The sequence below is a fragment of the Oncorhynchus masou genome, chromosome 30 (assembly GCF_036934945.1).
Source record: "Oncorhynchus masou masou isolate Uvic2021 chromosome 30, UVic_Omas_1.1, whole genome shotgun sequence".
Lineage (NCBI taxonomy): Eukaryota > Metazoa > Chordata > Actinopteri > Salmoniformes > Salmonidae > Oncorhynchus > Oncorhynchus masou.
In genome coordinates, this window is record NC_088241.1 from 44,484,440 (window position 1) to 44,505,086 (window position 20,647).

Here is a 20,647-nt window from a genome sequence, read left to right on the forward strand (position 1 = left end):
AGCAAGAGCAATGAGAGAGAGAGAGAGAGAGAGAGAGAGAGAGAGAGAGAGAGGGGGGGGGATGGAGAGTGAGAAACAATGCCTTTCACCTCTTAAAGTAACCTCAGCATAGTTTCACTTGATGTCGTCATCTTTGACGTGCATGGCAGAGATGTCTCCACTCTACACTTCTCCAGATCTGTTTACTGTCCAGACAGACTGTTGCTGTTGTTCATTCTGAAGGGCCAAATGAAGGAGGTAGGAAAAGCTGCCTGAGTAGTAATCAGGTGTGGCGAGAGGGAAGAAGAAAAAGATAATCGACATGAGTGCAAGACAGGTGAGTGTTTGTCTGTGTGTTCATGTATGTGCCTGTGTCCATGCATTTAGACATGTGAAGGAGACACAAAAAGGCAGTGGCTCTTTGAGCAACACAGCCAACTGATTGCTAATGACTACTTTAACACAAAGGGAGGGACATTGACAGGTAGACTTGCTATCGGAATCAACAGTCCTCTCTCTCTCTCTCTCTCTCTCTCTCTCTCTCTCTCTCTCTCTCTCTCTCTCTCTCTCAGAGCGGCGGAGGCTAGCTGGGGGTAAATTAGTCCTGAGAAGTAAGTATCAGACAGGCTGCAGGGACAACCAAAAAATGTGCAGGAACAGCCCAAAAAGCCCAAAACGGTGCAAATGAAATAAGAAAAATAAAAGTGTCTCCGAAACATTCAGCAGAGTTGGCTATGAGTTAGGAAAGGAGAGGAAGAGAGAGAGAGAGAGTTTCAAGGGGACCGGGAAAGGCCAAAGGGGCAAACTGTGTGGGAAGATATCTGAGAGCAGGGGACTTTAATTGTGCTGCTTCCAATGCTGTTTGCATTAAAAGCCTGACGATTGTCATGCCTTTATAATGCAGTCCCAGCCATAGGCCGTTTCAGACACGTAGGCTACAGTCCCAGGGAGAAACCATTGTCTGGGCCATTATGGCTCAGATTAAGTTGTCAAATTAAGGCAGAACTTTACTGGTGTGAAGGGCGAGAGGAAGAGGTGAAGAGAATTCTGAATCCCAATAGAGCGAACATACATTACAGTAAGAGGAGAAGAGGGCAAACCCTGGGTAAAAGCTGTTTAACTAGGCTTATTTACTTTAAAAACTAGTAGAAATACAGTGTTTGGAAAATAACCTCATCGTTGTGTGTTTGATAAGACAATAAAATATCTGCGAAATGATAATGGAATTACACTGTAAAAATAGAAAGTCTCAAAACACCATGATTGTGTAATGAAACCATGAAAAGTCGTGCATCTCAGCTGACATCTGGTGTTTGGAGGGTGTTTGAATGTAAACCCAATGGAAGTGTTTTAATACTCAATGTGTTTTAAAACAGAAATGAAGTACTCTAAAACACCCAAAGTGGTTCTTTAACCTTAATATTGTTTTTTAAGAGAGTTTTGTGAAAATACTTTTTGGGGGTTTCAGTGCATGTAAAAGGCAGCATCAAAACACAAACTCTCTCGTATACATTCAATGGTTTAGAAATACAAATGGTTTATAGCCTAAATATAGATTGATGATAATAGATACAATTGTTCTATGTTTATTTAGACAGATTATAAAAGGAAAGGGCAGTAAGATGGTACATTTTTATTTTATTTTACCCACTCGACCACACAGCAAGAAATGATTCTGGGGTAGCAGAATGACTCATGGCACATGTGACCTGCTGGTCACCACCTAACAATGACCATACCATGACCCTAGAAGTGACCACTGACCAGGATGAAAAGGTGAGGACAGAGGAGTGTGGGATGTTATCTGTCATCTCAGGAGGAAGACGGCAACAAGACCCAAGCACCATATTAACCCTGTCCTGGGCGTCCCCAAGCACCGGTTTGACCCCAGGTGACTGGAACCCAACACTTGACCCTCACCATGGCCACCTACTTATGTTGATGGGTTAGTGGATGCTGTGTCATAAATAGGATCAGGAAATAGTCCTGACCTGGTGACTTGACCAGGAACGACTCTGGTCTCGAGTTCAAACTTTTATTGGTCAGGAAAACCTCCTATCTGCAGTTAAGTCTCAGCAGTCGTCTGACTTTCTGTCTGACAAATGACTGCTGCTCCCTCTCCTCTCCTCTCAGGGGGTTGTGGAGTGGCCATTGTGTTAGTCCATTGTGCCGGCAGGTTAATGGACGAGAACAGTTCCAGCTCACTGGCTGGTCTTCACAGGAGAGCAGAAGAGGGGAGCGAAGAGGAGGGGAGGGGAGAGGAGAGGCACCGGTGCTCTTTGAACACAGACACACAGCCACTCCTACCTCTAACATGTGCTGGGCTGGTGGGAATGAGAGATACATGGGTGGAGATGGAGGGGGACAGTGGTCTGGGAGAAGGAGGGAAGGGAGGGGAAGACATGAGGAATGGAGGGAGGCTGGAGGGTACTATAAAACAGGCAAAAGAGAGGGAGGGATGGGGGAAGGAGAGATAAAGGGATGGAGGGGCAGTTGCAGAGGGGAAGAAAGGAGTGAGGGAGGAAGGGATCCTGGAGAGTCTGGTAAAAGAGGTTAAAGAGAGAGAGAGATGCTCACTCAGTTCTGCATACAGAATGACAAGTCACCCAGACACATTCCTTTCCCCTTGAGCAGCTCTGAATGAACCAACCGACCGACCGACCGACCGACCGTCCGTCCGTCCGTCCGTCAAGGTCAATAACACAACGTTTCTCAATTCCACGACGGCCTCAGCAACTAGGCCTGTTGGGGGCTGGGAGGGAAGGAGGGAGATGTAGCTTGTTTGTTTGCTTGACTGAGCAAGAGAAGAAAGCAAACCATGCTTGATTGATCAACATGTGCTCTGACTCACAGCACAAGCTAGTATCTTTCAAACTCAGTCTAGGGAGAGATGGTGAGCTAAGGCACGCTAAGCTGGCTAACCAGGAGAGAGAGAGAAGCCTGGTTGGGAGCAGCTCAGTGCTGGGTAGTTAATTAAGCGAGGAAAGCTAATTTGAGACTAAGGCTGTATTGTAGTGCTGTATGTGACTCTCTCTCAGCAGAACTCTGTCTCTTGTGAGCTGCCATTTACATTATAAGGTAATTACGCAGAGGAGAGCAGAGGCCCCCCTCGACAGAGAGGAGAGACAATGTGGCATTGCTTTTCCTAAAAATAATCCTCTATTTTGAACACACAGCAGCACCTACTGGCCAGGTCCACCGGTTGGGTTTAAAACCCAATGAGAAAAGAAAGAAGAAGAAAGAGAGAGAGAGTGAGAGAGAGAGAGAGAGATAGGAGAGATGAGAGAGACAGGAGAGAGAGAAGAGAGGAGAGAAAGAGAGAGGATAGAGAGAGAGAAGAGAGAGAGAGAGAGAGAGAGAGCGAGAGAGATAGAGAGAGAAAGAGAGAAAGGGAGTGTGAGCACATTTGGCAAGTCTTTACTGACAGAAAATGTAATTCCTTTTGTCTGCTTCACACTAAATGAAGTGAGAGCTACGGGACAAGTGCAAACCCTGCTTTGTAGACACTAGATACCAACCAATAATTGACTTCATTGGTTTGGAATGTGGGAGCATCCTCCCTCTTCACTCCCAATATCTCTGCAGTATACCTCCCCATGACCTGCCGCTCATCACATATCCATCCTGATAGATCAGCTGATCGTGAACACACACACAGACACACCCACACACACAGAGACACACACACGCACAAAGACACACACATACACATGAAAAGGCGTGCAAACACGCACAAACTGTACACACACACACACACACACACACACACACACACACACACACACACACACACACCACCGATTGCGCTGCCAAAGAATCCCTGTGCAACCACACACCACCTGTAATTACAATTCTCTATGCAACACACACCTACATCTGCAGGGCCAGGGAAAGGTTACACTCAGCTAATAGAGAAACCGATATATTGCATATTGAGACAGAACAGAGATGGAAAGAGAGGGGGAAGGGTGGTACAGTTCGAGGAGGGGGTATGTATAGACAAAGGGGAGAAGAGGAGGAGGTAGGAGAAGACTGTGATTCACCTGTTTCCATAGCATCCAGTAAAAGGTTCCATTCAGTAAATGCTGCCTGTTATGTGTAAAGTATTTCATCTGCTCTGGTTGCACCTGACTGAGCTAACAGTGCCTGCAGCATGCCATAGGGTTCTCAGGCTGTGTGGGCTCCACAACAACCCATACTTAACCTCATAACATATCTGACCACCTTAACTAAGTAAATGTTCATTTCAACCTCCGATGGCCCGGTAACTTTCTCGACCACGAACAATTGGAGTGAAAGGCCATATTCAAGTCCACTATGGTGTACCCATACTAAATAACTCTCCAACATACAAAGGTTAATGCCTAGAGAGATGCCAGTATGGACGCTGAAACATTAGATTATTCTTTATTAAATTAAGCGTCTTTGATCTACTAGGGGAAATAATGAAACAAACGTGACCTGAGACCATCCGTCTCACTACTCGCTCATGCAGACAGCAGGGCAGGGGAGCATTTTGTTTTCAGAAAGGACTAAATAAACCCCGCAAGGTGGTGCAGCTCCATTCAAGAGCAAAGCACATGAACATTCTCCTGGCTGGCACTCTGACCAAAGCTTCTATCAGATTCTCCTCTTTCTTTTGGCTCTCTCGCCCTTCATTTAACACTGTATCTATATGACCACTGAAGGGCTGGACAGTCAGAGAGGAAGGATGGACGGACTAATAGTTTGTTTTATACTTCCTAACATATTTAAATGCACAATTTCAAAGTTAGGCTGATCCTTCCGTGGGCCCTTAACCGAGATGTGATTGGGTTGAATATGTACATTATTGACACCGTGTGTTAGTCCCACCCCTGTGTAGAGTTCATAAAGGCTGTCAGACAGTCTGAGCCACTGTGAAGGAGAAGCACTCAGCCAGGCTATCTCTCGCTCTTTCTTTCTCCCTCTCCCTCTCCCTCTACACTCTGCAAGTCAGTAGATCCCATTAGCATTCATCAACAGGGATAATGGGGCAGCGTTAACGACAGCTGTTTATTTAAAGAATAACTCATAAGGCCTTGGCGTTTATGGCTTGATAAAGAGATGCGATTTACAATAAGCTCTACATAATGCTCTGGGAAGTGCTTCCCAAGGGCCTGGATGGAAGCATTTGACACTGCTGTACTGTATAGCCACAAAAGCAAAGCATGTGTGCAAATTTAGAGTACACAGAGGCATAGACACAGACAAACAAATCACATTCAACAAAAGTGAGCTATACTTTAGCATAGTTATAAATTCCTGCTGTTTTAACAGAAATCTATCCCTTCCCATATCTGAGGAAAGTGACCTATTTTAAAGGGCCATTCTCTTGCTTCATGACCACTCTAAAGGGCCAGTATATGTCCCAAATAACACCCAATTACCTACATATGGCACTACTTTTGACCAAAACCCTAAGTTTGTGCTATTTAGGGAATAGAGTGCCATTTGTGATGCAGGCCCAGTCGGTTGCTTCTTGAAGGGAGAGTAGAGGAGCCACACAACGCCTCTGTGTCCGTGTCTGACTGAACAGAATAGAACAGCATCTCTAATTCATAATAAGAGTGGGAAGGAAGGGCTGATTAAAAATGCATTATAAAGTGGCACTTTATACGAAAATGGTTCAGGACACAGCGGAACGGAGTGTAAGTTGTTCAACAGACTGGGGCCCTCGTCCCAAATGGCCCCCTATTCCCTATATAGCACACTACTTTCGACCAGGGCTTTGGTCAAAAGGTGTGCACTATGTAGGGAATAGAGTGCCATTTGTTAAGAAGCCAGGGACAATTAAAGGGCACAGAGGAAACTGTGAGGACACGATTAAAAGCAACATTTCCGACCTTCAAAACAACAATTTAAAGATGATCTGTGAAACACTGTGCTTTTATGTAACATCTCAATATTAACTGATCTACTAAAGATGTAATGCAGAAATATTATCTCATTGAATCCAGAGTAAGAAAAGCGGTTGATTATTTAAGAGGAAGAATAACAGACATCAGATAAATACATCATGATAAACAAATAATTGCTTTAATTTCACTTATTTTATTTCCTTTGTGTATGTTTGTGTGTGTGTGAGTTTTTTTGTGTGTATGTGTGTGTGTGTGTGTGTGTGTTTTTGTGTGTGTGTGTGTGTGTGTGTTTTTGTGTCTGTGTGTGTGAGTGTGTTTTTGTGTGTGTGTGAGTATGTTTTTGTGTGTGTGTGTGTGTGCGGGCGGGCGTGTATAGGTGTGTGTGTGTGTGTGTGCGTGGGTGCGTACTCATTATCTCCACTCAGCTTTGCTGATCATAACAGTGTGATGTTTTAATGAACCATATTTTTATCTCGGGCCTTGAGATAAAACATTGGCAACCACACGGCCATCACTGAGAAACAAGGACAGATATCATAACAAAGGGAGAGAGGCTGATTGCTAAGACGATAAAAACCCTGACAATGAATGTGATTTCAACCCAGGTAGAGATGCAACCTCCTCCGCTGAATTAAGACATTGTGCAGTATACTGTAGGCAATAACACCAGTTGTATGTAGGTTCACTGTATCAACAGCGTGTTTAAACCAGCAATTCATTGAGGTGATTCTGGAGCCATCGTCATAAACGAGGAGCTTCCTCCAGCATCATAAAACAAGCCTCAACACTGATATTAAGATGCAATAAAAATATGATGCATAAATCAATAGTGTAAGTCACAAACAGTGACTGCTTCAGCAAGGCCCTCCATTTTCCTGACGCCCATCCTACTCTATGCCCCAGAGCACTCAGGCTGCCACAGCCTCTAGTTAACCCAGAGAGGAGAGTCTGATGGTGGGGTTGGGATAAAGTGGAGTGGGCCTGACTGGTTTTTGGCTATGTTGCTGCTTGGCGTGACTCGTGTGGAATGTGGAGGCAGGCGGAACGTGTAAAGACACTGGTCTAATGCAGTAGGATGAATCCCAGAAGCCAATGCCGCCACCTGTTTAGGAATGGACCCCGTCATTCCACATCACTACTTTCCCTGGGAGGAGAAGGAATGGTGGAGAAGGTGGGGATGGGGGTTGAAGTGGAAGACAGGAAGAAGGGATGGAGGGAGGAGGGGCAGTTGGGGTCTGTATTCTAATGTGGTTTCACCCATCAGCCAGGGCAACATCACAATGCATGATAGAGGCTGGATGAAATGAGGAGTCAGAGGGCCTGGAAATTGGAGTACTGCTGGAGGTCCTTGCATGTGACAGCTCATCTGGGTCACAATGCAGCCGTAATGGTGGTGTGGACTCCAAATGGATGACTCTGTCAGTTATGCCTGGGCTGGTGGGGGCTCTGACTGAGGGACTGCTCCACTGGATCAGAAAGCTCCAGAAAAACAGCCCCCACTGGGAGAGCTGATTGGCTTCTCCATGCAAGATGGCTCTCCTTAATGATGATGCATAACCCAAGGCGGGATTGGATCCGGCAGGGCAATGCAAGGCAAGCTGGCCTACTCTATCTGGGCCAAATGGCATCATATTCCCTACTACATAGTGCACTACCTTTGACCAGAGACCTATGGACCCTTGTCAAAAGTAGTGCACTATGTAGGGAATAAGTGGCTATATTTGTTGCACGCCTAAGTGAGAGTCCTGTCCTGTTTAAGTGATATGTGGTAGAAGTTCACAAACAATTAAATATATATATGGGACCGATTAGAGTGGCAGCGAGTCTCAGTAATATGTAAACATGTCCATTTGATCCGTTCTGCCCTGTAATTACAGCCATTTTGGAAGCCTTTGTTTAGGCCTATATAAGTGCAATAGATTTAACACCAGAACCACTGAGCTCACAAGCAGTCATTCTGATTGCAACAGTCTAACAGTGCAATTAATACATTTCATATATGCTAACACAACAACATTCATTTGGTTATGTTAGAAAAAACTATTATAACACAATAGCATTTTCATTCGTTTATTTTACTGTATGCTATATGTAAAAACCCAAACCAAAAAACACCAAAATTCAGGGGATCAATCAATTGTAGTCGAGGAGTTCGTTTGTTACGACTATGAAACAGAAAGCATAAAGTGCATTCAGAAAGTATTCAGACCCCTTCCCCTTTTCTACATTTTGTTAAGTTACAGCCTTATTCTAAAATGGATGACTTTTTCTTGTTTCATCAATCTACACACAATACCCCATAACGACAAGGCGGAAAAAGGGTTTTGGAAATACCCTAATTACATACAGTTGAAGTCAGAAGTTACATACACCTAAGCCAAATACATTTAAACTCAGTTTTTCACAATACCTGACATTAATACTAGTAAAAAATCCCTGTCTAAGGTAAGTTAGGATCACCACTTTATTTTAAGAATGTGGAAGGTCAGAATAATATTTGAGATAATTATTTATTTCAGATTTTATTTATTTCATCACATTCCCAGTGGGTCAGAAGTTTACATACACTCAATTAGTATTTGGTAGCATTGCCTTTAAATTGTTTAACTTGGGTCAAACATTTTGGGTAGCCTTCCACAAGCTTCCCACAATAAGTTGGGTGAATTTTGGCCGATTCGTCCTGACAGATCTGGTGTAACTGAGTCAGGTTTGTTGGTCTCCTTGCTTACACATGCTTTTTCAGTTCTGCCCACAGATGTTCTATAGGATTGAGGTCAGGGCCTTGTGATGGTCACTGCAATACTCCACTCCAAGCCATTTTGCCACAACTTTAGAATTATGCTTGGGGTCATTGTCCATTTGGAAGACCCATTTTAAGTGCATCAGTCCCTCCTGCAGAAAAGCACCCCCACAGCATGATGCTGCCACCCCCGTGCCTCAAGGTTGGGATGGTTAACTTCCTGACTGAATCACCAATATATCCACATAATTTTCCTACCTCATGATGCCATCTATTTTGTGATGTGCATCAGTCTCTCCTGCAGAAAAGCACCCCCACAACATGATGCTGCCACCCCCGTGCCTCACGGTTGGGATGGTGTTCTTCGGCTTGCAAGCTTCCCCCCTTTTCCTCCAAACATAACGATGGTCATTATAGTTCTATAATATATAGTTATATTTTTGTTTCATCAGTACGATCTTTGTCCCCATGTGCAGTTGCAAACCGTGGTCTGGCTTTTTTAAGTCTGTTTTGGAGTAGTGGCTTCTTCCTTGCTGAGCTGCCTTTCAGGTTATCGTAGGACTCATTTTACTGTGGATATAGATACTTTTGTATCGGTTTCCTCCAGCAAGGTCCTCTGCTGTTGTTCTGGGATTGATTTGCCCTTTTCACACCAAAGTACATTCATCTCTAGGAGACAGAAAGTGTCTCCTTCCTGAGCGGTATGGCGGCTGCGTGGTCCTATGGTGTTTATACTTACGTACTATTGTTTGTACAGATGAACGTGGTACCTTCAGGTGTTTGGAAATTGCTCCTAAGGATGAACCAGACTTGTGGAGGTCTACAATTTTTTTTCTGAGGTCTTGGCTGATTTCATTTGATTTCCCCATGATGTCAAGCAAAGAGGCACTGAGAAAAGGTTTGCCTTGAAATACATCCACAGGTACACCTCCAATGATGCCAATTAGCCTATCAGACACTTCTAAAGCCATGACACAATTTTCGGGAATTTTCCAAACTGTTTAAAGGCACAGTCAACTTAGTGTATGTAAACTTCTGACCCACTGAAATCGTGATACAGTGAATTATAAATCAAATAATTTGTCTGTAAACAATTGTTGAAAAAATGGCTTGTGTCAAACACAAAGTAGATGTCCTAACCGACTTGCCAAAACTATAGTTTGTTATCAAACATGCACGCTTCACTCCACCAATCAGGCCTTTATGGTAGAGTGGCCAGATGGAAGCCACTCCTCAGTAAAAGGGACATGACAGCCCACATGAAGCTTTGCCAAAAGGCACCTAAAGACTCTCAAACCATGAGAAACAAGATTCTATGGTCTGATGAAACCAAGATTAAAACCTTAGGCCTGAAAGCCAAGTGTCACGTCTGGAGGACACCTGGCACCATGGTGGTGGCAGCACGCTGTTGGGATGTTTTTCAGCGGCAGAGACTGGGAGACTAGTCAGGATTGAGGGAAAGATGAACGGCCCAAATAAAGTGAGATCCTTGATGAAAACCTGCTCCAGAGCTCTCAAGACCTCAGACAGGGGCAAAGGATCATCTTCCAATAGGACAATTACCCTAAGCACACAGCCAAGACAATACAGGAGTGGTTTCGGGACAAGTCCCTGAATGACCTTGAGTGGCCTAATCAGAGCACGGACTTGAACCCAATCGAACATCTATGGAAAGACCTGAAAATAGCTGTGCAGCGATGCTCCCCATCCATCCTTACGGAGCTTGAGAGGATCTTCAGAGAAGAATGGGAGAAACTCCCCAAATACAGGTGTGCCAAGCATGTAGCTTCATAGCCAAGAAGACTCAAGGCTGTAATCGCTGCCAAAGTTGCGTCAACAAAGTACTGGGTAAAGGGTCTGAATACTTATGTAAATGTGATTTCAGTTTTAAAAATGTTACACATTTTCAAAAATGTCTAAAAACCTGGTTTTGCTTTGTCATTATGGGGTGTTGTGAGTAGATTGATGAGAGAGGGGAAAAAACTATTTAATCCATTTTAAATTAAGGCTGTAACGTAAGATAATGTAGAAAAAGTCAAGGGGTCTGAATACTTTACCAATGCACTGTTTGTGTGGAAATTAGTTTCGGTACAGGTCAAGTATAGATTCAATTTTGAGGCAATTATCAGGGTGATAATCAACTTGGCACAGCACCTTCACTGTCAGGAGAAGGAGCGTAGCAGGCCCTACTGTCGGAAGGAGGCGCAGCGGGGGACAACTACTGAAAAAAATGACATGCCCTCTTAAAACTAGTTATAACTCCACTTCTGTCTGTGACATTAAGATTCAAAACAACTGCAGTGTGTTTATTGAACTTATTAAGGAAAAGTCAAGGACGGAGGGGGGAATAATTCAAAATGGCGGAGTAATAAAACAATTCAATTCATGAGTAGTCCAAATTAGTGCTTTAGCTGTTCTAGTGATGAAACATCTAATATTCATTAATATGCAGTAACAAACAAATGCCTAGCTGCAAACTTATGTCTCACTCTCTCTCCCTGTCACTCTCTCTTCTTTCCATCTCTTTTTGTGGCGGAGGATCATTTAAACACCTCCCACACAGTCCCAGCAGCCAGGCGACTGATGTATCGACAGACAGGCAGACAATGAAATAGCAGAAGCGGCAGGAAAGTGTGAAAGACAGAGATGGAATAAATACTTTCCCATCGAGCGAGGATCGAGAGCTACTTGGCCCACACCTTCAAGGTCATTTATGAGCTCCACAGAGACTGTCTGCCATTGTATTTAAGTTCCACTATTTCAAGCCCTTTTCCTTTTTCTCTCATCCTTCAGTAGGAAGACCAGTCAGTCAAAACGAGAGACAAAAAAAACAGACATACTGTAAAACAGAAATACTGCAATGTTGGACTCTGAAAGCTCCATTGAAAGCACAATGAAAACGAATGTAAACGAACCCCGGGGTTAAGGGCCAGAGCTGGCTGGCTGATGGAACATCAGTAATGTAGATGTTGTTGTAACACTAGGGTTAGGGCCAAAGTTGTCTGGATAGTTTTTCTAGTTATCTATTACTCTGTGTGTGTGTGTGTGTGTGTGTGTGTATGGTCCTACCTGATCCTGTCTGTCCAGCCAACGGTCCACCATGGGGTGGTTGGCACTGAGTGAGGAGCGGGCAGTCTCTCTCTGGAACTGGGTGGCCCAAACTGCTGAATCACGAGGGAGACTCCGGTACGCATCTACATCCTTACCATGCACACACAGAGGAGAGGCAATGTTTAACACCACATTTTGATGCACAGTACATGCAGTATACTGTAATGAAACAAAAGCATTTGATTGATACACAGTATATGCAGTGTACTGTACTACAACAATAGCATTCGATACAAGTCCACAAACACATCCTAATTTTCCCTGCAGACATGGAGAGACAACGTTTAACACACAAAGTCACACTATAATCATCTGTTAGTATTCACACAAACACATACATTATATTGTACATGTACTACGTCTCCAAAGTATGATGAAGTGCACATCGTCCAGCGCTACTTTGCGCTAAGCAATTCCATGCTGACATGACAGATGAGATTGTGATGCTGTTAAATAGCTGTAATGTGATTGGCAGGTAGTCTAGCTTATCTTGGCGATGAGCCACACACTGATACAGTTCATTCCTATCCCAGTACACACATAGATGCTAAATTATTGTCACTAATAGCCTGGCCACGTCACCGGGAGCCGATTGGCGCCTTGGACCACAGCTTAGCTCTGCTATCATATTGAGTGTGCATCCCAAATGGCACACTATTCCCAACATACTGCACCAACCTTTGACTGGAGCCCTATGGGTAGTGCACTGTTTAGGGAATATGGTGCCCTTTGGTACGCAAAGAGAATTAAGAACCTCTCGAAAACATTTCCTGTGAAGGTGAAATCAAACACCCACAGGCTATGCTAATTAGATCTCCATTTGTTTGAGTTTATAGAGCAAACACAGGTAGAGGGGGGGGGGGGTCACAGTCCAGACAGACATGTCAGGCCAGTCTCGGCCTAGAAAACCTATAGACCAAGGCTGCTGTTGGCTTCAGGCAGCACATGTGTTTGTGTGTGGTGCCTGTCCTTTGTGTGATACCGCTGGTGGCTACAGACTGTCAGACCAGTCTAGACCAGCGTGGCCGACCCACAGCTGCTCCGTCACTATGTTGGTCAGGACAACATGCGCTGGATAGGGGCTGTTACGGTGACCGTTATATCGCCACACCGGCAGTCATGAAGGCAATCAAATTCCACATGACCGTTTAGTCACGGTAACTAGGCTTCTCCAAGCTCTGATGCTGCTGACGGTCATTAGATACCTACCAAACTCGCAACCTCCCTGGTACTCAGCACTCTATTGTCCTTCTAATCACTCTGACATCAATGCAAATGGCAATGTTGCACAACTTTTCAATACGCTACACAATTACAGTGCCTTTCGAAACTATTCAGACCCCTTGACATTTTGTTACGTTACAGCCTTATTCTAAAGCTGATTAAATAAAAGCAATTTCTCAGCAATCTACACACAATACCCCATAATGACGAAGTGAAAACAGGTTTTTAGACATTTTTGCAAATGTACTAAATGTAAAAAACAGATTTACAAAAGGATTCATACCCTTTGCTATGAGACTAGAAATTGAGCTCTGGTGCATGCTGTTTCCATTGATCATCATTGAGATGTTTGTAAAACTTGATAGGAGTCCACCTTTGGTAAATTCAATTGACTAGACATGATTTGAAAAGCCACACCTGTCTTAATATGGTCTCACAGTTGACAGTGCATGTCAGAGCAAAAACCGAGCAAAGAGGATGAAGGAATTGTCCGTAGAGCTCAGAGACAGGATTGTGACGAGGCACATATCTGGGGAAGGGTACCAAAAAATGTCTGCAGCATTGAAGGTCCTCCAAGAACACAGTGTCTTTCATCATTCATACATGGACGAAGTTTGGAACCACCAAGACTCTTCCTAGAGCTGGCCACCCGGCCAAACTGAACAATCGAGGGAGAAGGGCCTTGAGTCAGGGAGGTGACCAAGAACATGATGATCACTCTGACAGAGCTCCAGAGTTCCGCTGTGAAGATGGGGGAACCTTCCAGAAGGACAACCATTTCTGCAGCACTCCACCAATCAGGCCTTTATGGTTGAGTGGACAGACGGAATCCACTCCTCAGTAAAAGGCACAAGACAGCCCTCTTGGAGTTTGCCAAAAGGAACCTAAAGAATCTCAGACCATGAGAAACAAGATTCTCTGATCTGATGAAACCAAGATTGAACTCTTTGGCCTTAATGCCAAGCGCCACGTCTGGAGGAAACCTGACACCATCCTTAAGGTGAAGCATGGGGGTGGCAGCATCATGCTCTGCAGATGTTTTTCAGCGGCAGGGACTGGGAAACAAGTCAGGATAGAGAGAAAGATGAACAGGGTTACGGAAAAACGGATAGATCCTTGATGAAAACCTGTTCCAGAATGCTCAGGACCTCAGACTGGGGCAAAGGTTCACCTTCCAACAGGATAATGACCCTACGCACACAGCCAAGACAACACAGGAGTGGCTTCGGGACAAGTCTCTGAATGTCCTTGAGTGGCCCAGCCAGAGGCCGGACTTGAACCTGATCGAACATCTCTGGAGAGACCTGAAAATAGCTGTGCATCGACGATCCCCATCCAACCTGACAGAGCTTGACAGGATCTGCAGAGAAGAATGGGAGAAACTCCCCAAATACAGATGTGCCAAGCTTGTAGCATCATACCCAAGAAGACTCGCTGCTGTAATCGCTGCCAAAGGTGCTTCAACAAAGCACTGAGTAAAGGGTCTGAATACTTATGTAAATGTGATTTTTCTGTTTTTGTATTGTGTGTAGATTGATGATGAAAAAACTAACAATTGAATCAATTGTAGAATAAGGCTGTAATGTAACAAAATGTGGAGAAAGTCAAGATATCTGAATACTTTCCGAATGCACTTGTACATGAGAAAACAGAGTCATGGCCTCTACTAAAAAGAAGAGGATCCCATCAGCTTTCTGTAGGCTAGGCCTACTATATTTATTTCTCAACATTGCTTATATTTACAAGAGGAGTATAGCCTACCTGGTTGACATGAAAATGAACCAGGGGAAAAGTGTCCTCCATTCGATATTTAAGTGCATAGATGACATACATTTGACATACATTTTTCCACCTGCACGTTTCGAGACAGGTGCATGATAACGGTACATTTTAAACAAAACAAATTTCACACATACAGTAACAGTTCAAAGTTATAACACACCTGCTCATTCAAGGGTTTCACTTTAGTTGTACTATTTTCTACATTGTAGAATAGTGAAGACATCAAAACTATGAAATAGCACATATGGAATCATATAGTAACCAAAAAAAGTGTTAAACAAATCAAAATTGTTTTTATATTTGATATTCTTCACAGGAGCCAACCTTTGTTTTGATGACAGCTTTGCACACTTTTAGCATTCTCTCAACCAGCTTCATTAAGTGTATGTAGTCACCTGGAATGCATTTAAAAGTTAATTTGAGGAATTTCTTTCCTTCAATTAAGCCAATCAGTTGTGTTGTGACATGGTAGGGGTGGTATACAGAGGATAGCCCTATTTGGTAAAATACCAAGACCATATTATGGTAAGAACAACTCAAATAAGCAAATATAACAATACTGTCCATCATTACTTTAAGACATGGAGGTCAGTGAATACGGAACATTTCAGAAACTTTGAACATTTCATCAAGTGCAGTTGCAAAAACCATCGAGCGCTATGATGAAACTGGTTCTCATGAGGACCACCACAGGAAAGGAAGACCCAGAGTTCTCTGCTGTAGGAGATAAGTTCATGAGCATTACCAGCCTCAGAAATTGCAACCCAAATAAATGCTTCACAGTTAAAGTAACAGACACATCTCAACATCAACTGATCAGAGGAGACTGCATGAATCAGGCCTTCATGGTCGAATTGCTGCAAAGAAAACAAGGACACCAATTAGAAGTGTCATGAACCATCTCGAAGTTCAAAACAAAAAGGGAGGCAACGTGGAGATAATATATTTTGATATTTTGTTAATCCTAAAAACACTAAATACAATTAATAATGGTGTGTGTAGTCAATAATCAGTAGTGTAAGTGAGTGGTTGCCTGCATAAATGTGATAATGAGGGGTGTTGAAGGTGCCAACACAAACAAGCAAAACAGCCACAACCAAAATCTATCAGTGTGTCTGCATGGAGAGTCTCCTCAATTAATGGGGAAGTGGTGAATTTACCCTGGGACACACCCAAGCCCAGGTGCTTGTCTGGTGACACTGTCAGTGATTTATTTAGAATTCAAGGCCCACTTAACCAGCATGGCTACCACAGCATTCTGCAGCGATACACCATCCCATCTGGTTCGCGCTTAGTGGGACAATCATTTGTTTTTCAACAGGACAATGACCCAACACACCTCCAGGCTGTGTAAGGGCTCTTTGACCAAGAAGGAGAGTGATGAAGTGCTGCATCAGTTGACTTGGCCTCCACAATCAACCAACCTCAACCCAATTGAGATGATTTGGAATGAGTTGGGCCACAGAGTGAAGGAAAAGCAGACAACAAGTGCTCAGCATATGTGGGAACTCCTTCAAGACTGTTGGAAAAGCATTCCAGGTGAAACTGGTTGAGAGAATACCAAGAGTGTTCAAAGCTGTCATCAAGGCACAGGGAGGCTACTTTGAAGAATCTAAAATATATTTAGATTTGTTTCACACTTTTTGCTGACTACATTATTCCATATGTGTTATTTCATAGTGTTGATGTCTTCACTGTTATTCTACAATGTATAAAATAGTAAAAATAAAGAAAAACCTTTGAATGAGTAGGTGTGTTCAAACTTTTGACTGGTACTGTTACGGCTGTCGTCGGAATAAGACCAAGGTGCAGCGTGGTAGGCGTACATTTTCCTTTCATTTGAAATGTTCCACCAAAAAACAATAAACAACTCAACAAATGTAAAGCTAGTAGTGCAAAACCATGCAACACAAAAAGACAAGATCCCACAACAGAAAGTGGGAAAAAGGGCTGCCTAAGTATGATCCCCAAACAGAGACAACGATAGACAGCTGCCTCTGATTGGGAACCATACTCGGCCAAAACCAAAGAAATAGACAACAAAGAATGCCCGCCCTAAATCACACCCTGACCTAACCAAATAGAGAAATAGAATGTCTCTCTAAGGTTAGGGAGTGACATGTACTGTACATTATTTAGTATATGTACAAACAAGATGACATGAAGAATAGTCTGATGGGTGACAATGTAAGCCTATCACTTGTGAATTATATATTATCACTTATGTATGATGCCCAGCTTAAGGCAAGAAACAGCACATGCCTTTTTTTGTGTGACTTTTTAAAATCATAGTCATATACCTCATGTAGCCTAGCCCATAGGCCTATATGTTCAGATAAGATTTGTATCACAATGAAGGTGGCCAAATAACTTCTTAAAATGAACCACATTAATCCTCTTTACAATGGGCGTACAGCCTGACTGGCATACACACGCAGTGTGTACGTTTCATGTTTGGGGAAGATAATTTTCACATAAAAATGCACCTTTATAATCGCATTTGCGGTCCCTTTTGAGAATGGTGTTTTCCTGCTAATGGAACATTTGTGCTCATAGCCTACCGCGGTGTGTGGATAGTTTATCAATGTCCTGATCTGTTGTGTCAGGCTCATTGCTTAAAACAGTTTTTTTCATGCTAGTGGTTGTATTAATTTGGGATCTATCGCATCCCACAACTGTCCCAGACTATGTTTGGAATACTTATTTCTCGCACAGAATAGGTAAACTTTTGTACTATGGGGGATAGTAAATTGACATAGGCTAGGGCTTTTGCAGTTCGCTAGGCCTATTCATCTTGTTGGCTGACGAAATGTATTCAAAATCAGAACATATAGCCCAACGATTGTATCACAACTAAAATGACACAACTCTAAATGAAGCAGGAGTATACCTGTTTCTTTGTTCACAACTCATCACAGAATAGCCACATGGGCTTCAAATCGTTTGGAGAAAATATCCTTGATATTTTATTCAGCTCTCTTCAATTGTATCCTTCATACTATTAAATAATATAAAATAATGCCACAAAATTCTAAGCAAATCTTGTCTGCTAAATTAACTAGTGTAACCCACAGCTGAGCTAAATGACTATCGCCCCGTAGCACTCACTCCCGTCATCATGCTTTGAGAGATTTTTCACTTCCACCCAAGCTGACACCCAAGACCCAGTCCAATTTGCTTCCCACCCCAATAGCTCCACAGTAGACGCAATCACAATCACACTGCACACTGCCCTAACCCATCTGGACAAGAGGAATACCTATGTAAGAATGCTGACCCTGGGTCTCGACCCCGCCCAGTGCAACTGGGTCCTGGACTTTCTGACGGGCAGCCCCCAGGTGGTGAGGGTAGGAAACAACATCTCCACCCCGCTGATCCTCAACACTGGGGCCCCACAATGGTGCGTTCTCAGCCCTCTCCTATACTCCCTGTACTCCCCATGCACGCCTCTGACTCAATCATCAAGTTTGCAGACTACACTACAGTGGTAGGCTTGATTACCAACAATGACGAGACGGCCTACAGGGAGGAGGTGAGGGCCCTCTGAGTGTGGTGTCAGGAAAATAACCACACACTTAATGTCAACAAAACAAAGGAGATGATTGTGGACTTCAGGAAACAGCAGAGGGAGCACCCCCCCCCCCCCCCCCCCCATCCACATCGACGGGACAGTAGTGGAGAAGGTGGAACGTTTGAAGTTCCTCGGCGTACACATCACGGACAAACTGAATTGGTCCACCCACACAGACAGCGTGGTGAAGAAGGCGCAGCAGTGCTTCTTCAACCTCAGGAGGCTGAAGAAATTAGGCTTGTCATCAAAAACACTCACAAACTTTTACAGATGCACAATCGAGAGCCTCCTGTTGGGCTGTATCACGGCCTGGTATGGCAACAGCTCCGCCCACAACCGTAAGGCTCTCCAGAGGGTAGAGGTCTGCACAACGCATCACCAGGGTCAAACTACCTGCCCTCCAGGACACCTAAACCACCCAATGAAACAGGAAAGCCAAAAAGATCACCAAGGACAACAACAATCCGAACCACTGCCTGTTCACCCCGCTATCATCCAGAAGGCGAGGTCAGTACAGGTGCATCAAAACTGGGACAGAGAGACTGAAAAACAGCTTCTATCTCAAGGCCATCAGACTGTTAAACAGCCATCACTAACATTGAGTGGCAGCTGCCAACATACTGACCCAAATCTCTAGCCACTTTAATAATTAAAAATTGGATGTAATAAATGTCTCACTAGTCACTTTAAACAATGCCACTTTATATAATGTTTACATACCCTACATTACTAATCTCATATGTATATACTGTACTCTATACCATCTACTGCATCTTGCCTATGCCGTTCGGCCATCGCTCATCCATATATTTACATGTACATATTCTTATTAATTCCTTTACACTTGTGTGTAAAAGGTAGTTGTTGTGAAATTGTTAGATATTACTGCACATTCGGAACAAGAAGCACAAGCATTTCGCTACACTCACATTAACATCTGCTAACCATGTGTATGTGATCAGTAAAATTTGATTTGACTTGAAAGGACATCATCAGTGGCTTGTAGGCTATGGGTGGAAGCTTGGAGATGCCAAATGTGTTTATGTTAATCAACGGTCAATTACCGTGAGACCGGCAGTTATTTGCTTGACAATCATCGGCTGACAAAATGTCATGACCACCACAGCCCAAGCACTAGATACTCCACAAAGTTCTGCCCGGCAACACTCCCGAGGGAGATCCTGTATGTCTACTGTACGCTAAAACAATCCATGTGGTTTACTAGAGCTGAACGCAGCGTGACCAAGGGCCACGGCTGAGGAAGGACAGGAGGAAGGAGGCCCGGAGAGAGAGGCTGAAGGAAGGGAAGGGGTGCAGACAGGGCCATAAAGATATGGGTCAGAGGCCTATTGAGACGCCCGGGTCTCAGTGATAACCATCACAGTCACAACACACAAACCGTGCTCCGTTCACACAGCACAACACAGGCAGACGTGAGACAAAAGGAGTCCACTCTTGAATTCTTTACGACTTATAAAACGACACAGAAAACACAAACCCAGAGAGGCTGTAAATCGTCGAGCACATATTTACTGCTGGCTCTGCTAAACCTGTTTAGTGCTCGGTGCTAAGCACAGAGGCTTAGCTAGCTAAGGGGAGAGAGGAAAGGAGGGAGCAGAGTTGACAGATGCATTGTAAAGTCATTGAGGAACGTCAAGATTTTACAGTGCTAGCTTGATGAATCAAGAGTCCCATCGGCTATATATCACTATATTGAGATGATGTAGGAAAAATAGACGATTCATCTGTTGGAGTCATCGGAAACAGAGCAAATATAAAGAGTGGAACATGGCGTGCGACGCTCAAATCAAGTAGTTGTAGACAAAGCCAACGGGTCTTTGAAAATATGGTACATTTTCTGTCCATATGTTTTGGTCCGAAATTAGTCGGTAAAATATGAATAGTTTTGATGTTTTGTTAGCGTGTTTCATTTTAGATTCAACATTCTGCCAAGATGAAATATTCTATAGCCAGAGCGGGCTAAATATACTGTATTTAACATCAAGTCATTAACAGATGAAAATAGACAGAGGCAAATCTAGCAACAATGCAACTGACTCCATCTGCTTAAGCCTATGATATTAAACCAAAAAAGTCTGTATTCTGCCACGAAATGAAAGGTACAATAACAAATGTATTATTTATGTCTCCGTTTTTCCCCCCGTAGCCTCTTGGAAGCGACGAGCGGCGTGCAGTAAGATTATGGCGCCGGTGACAACTAAAGTGCTTTTAAATAGGATTATCAGCCAACGCTCTAATCATGTCGAGGGTTGCTGTGTCACATTCTGAGCACTCCATCTTCCCCTTCTTCCCTCCATCTCATTTGGAATATCAGTTGTTTCAAAGCACTAAAGGCTTGTC

The 20,647-nt window shown here is 43.6% G+C and overlaps 1 protein-coding gene across 3 annotated transcripts in view; it reads right to left on the reverse strand.

Annotated features, from left to right (window-relative positions):
* The window catches only part of LOC135522644 (partitioning defective 3 homolog), a 581,006-nt gene that overhangs the window by 331,654 nt on the left and 228,705 nt on the right, over nt 1-20,647 (reverse strand). For all 3 annotated transcript variants that reach the window (XM_064949098.1, XM_064949099.1, XM_064949097.1), the window contains exon 5: nt 11,668-11,799. In XM_064949098.1, the coding sequence (XP_064805170.1) occupies nt 11,668-11,799 (132 nt within the window). The remainder of the gene's footprint in view (nt 1-11,667; nt 11,800-20,647) is intronic.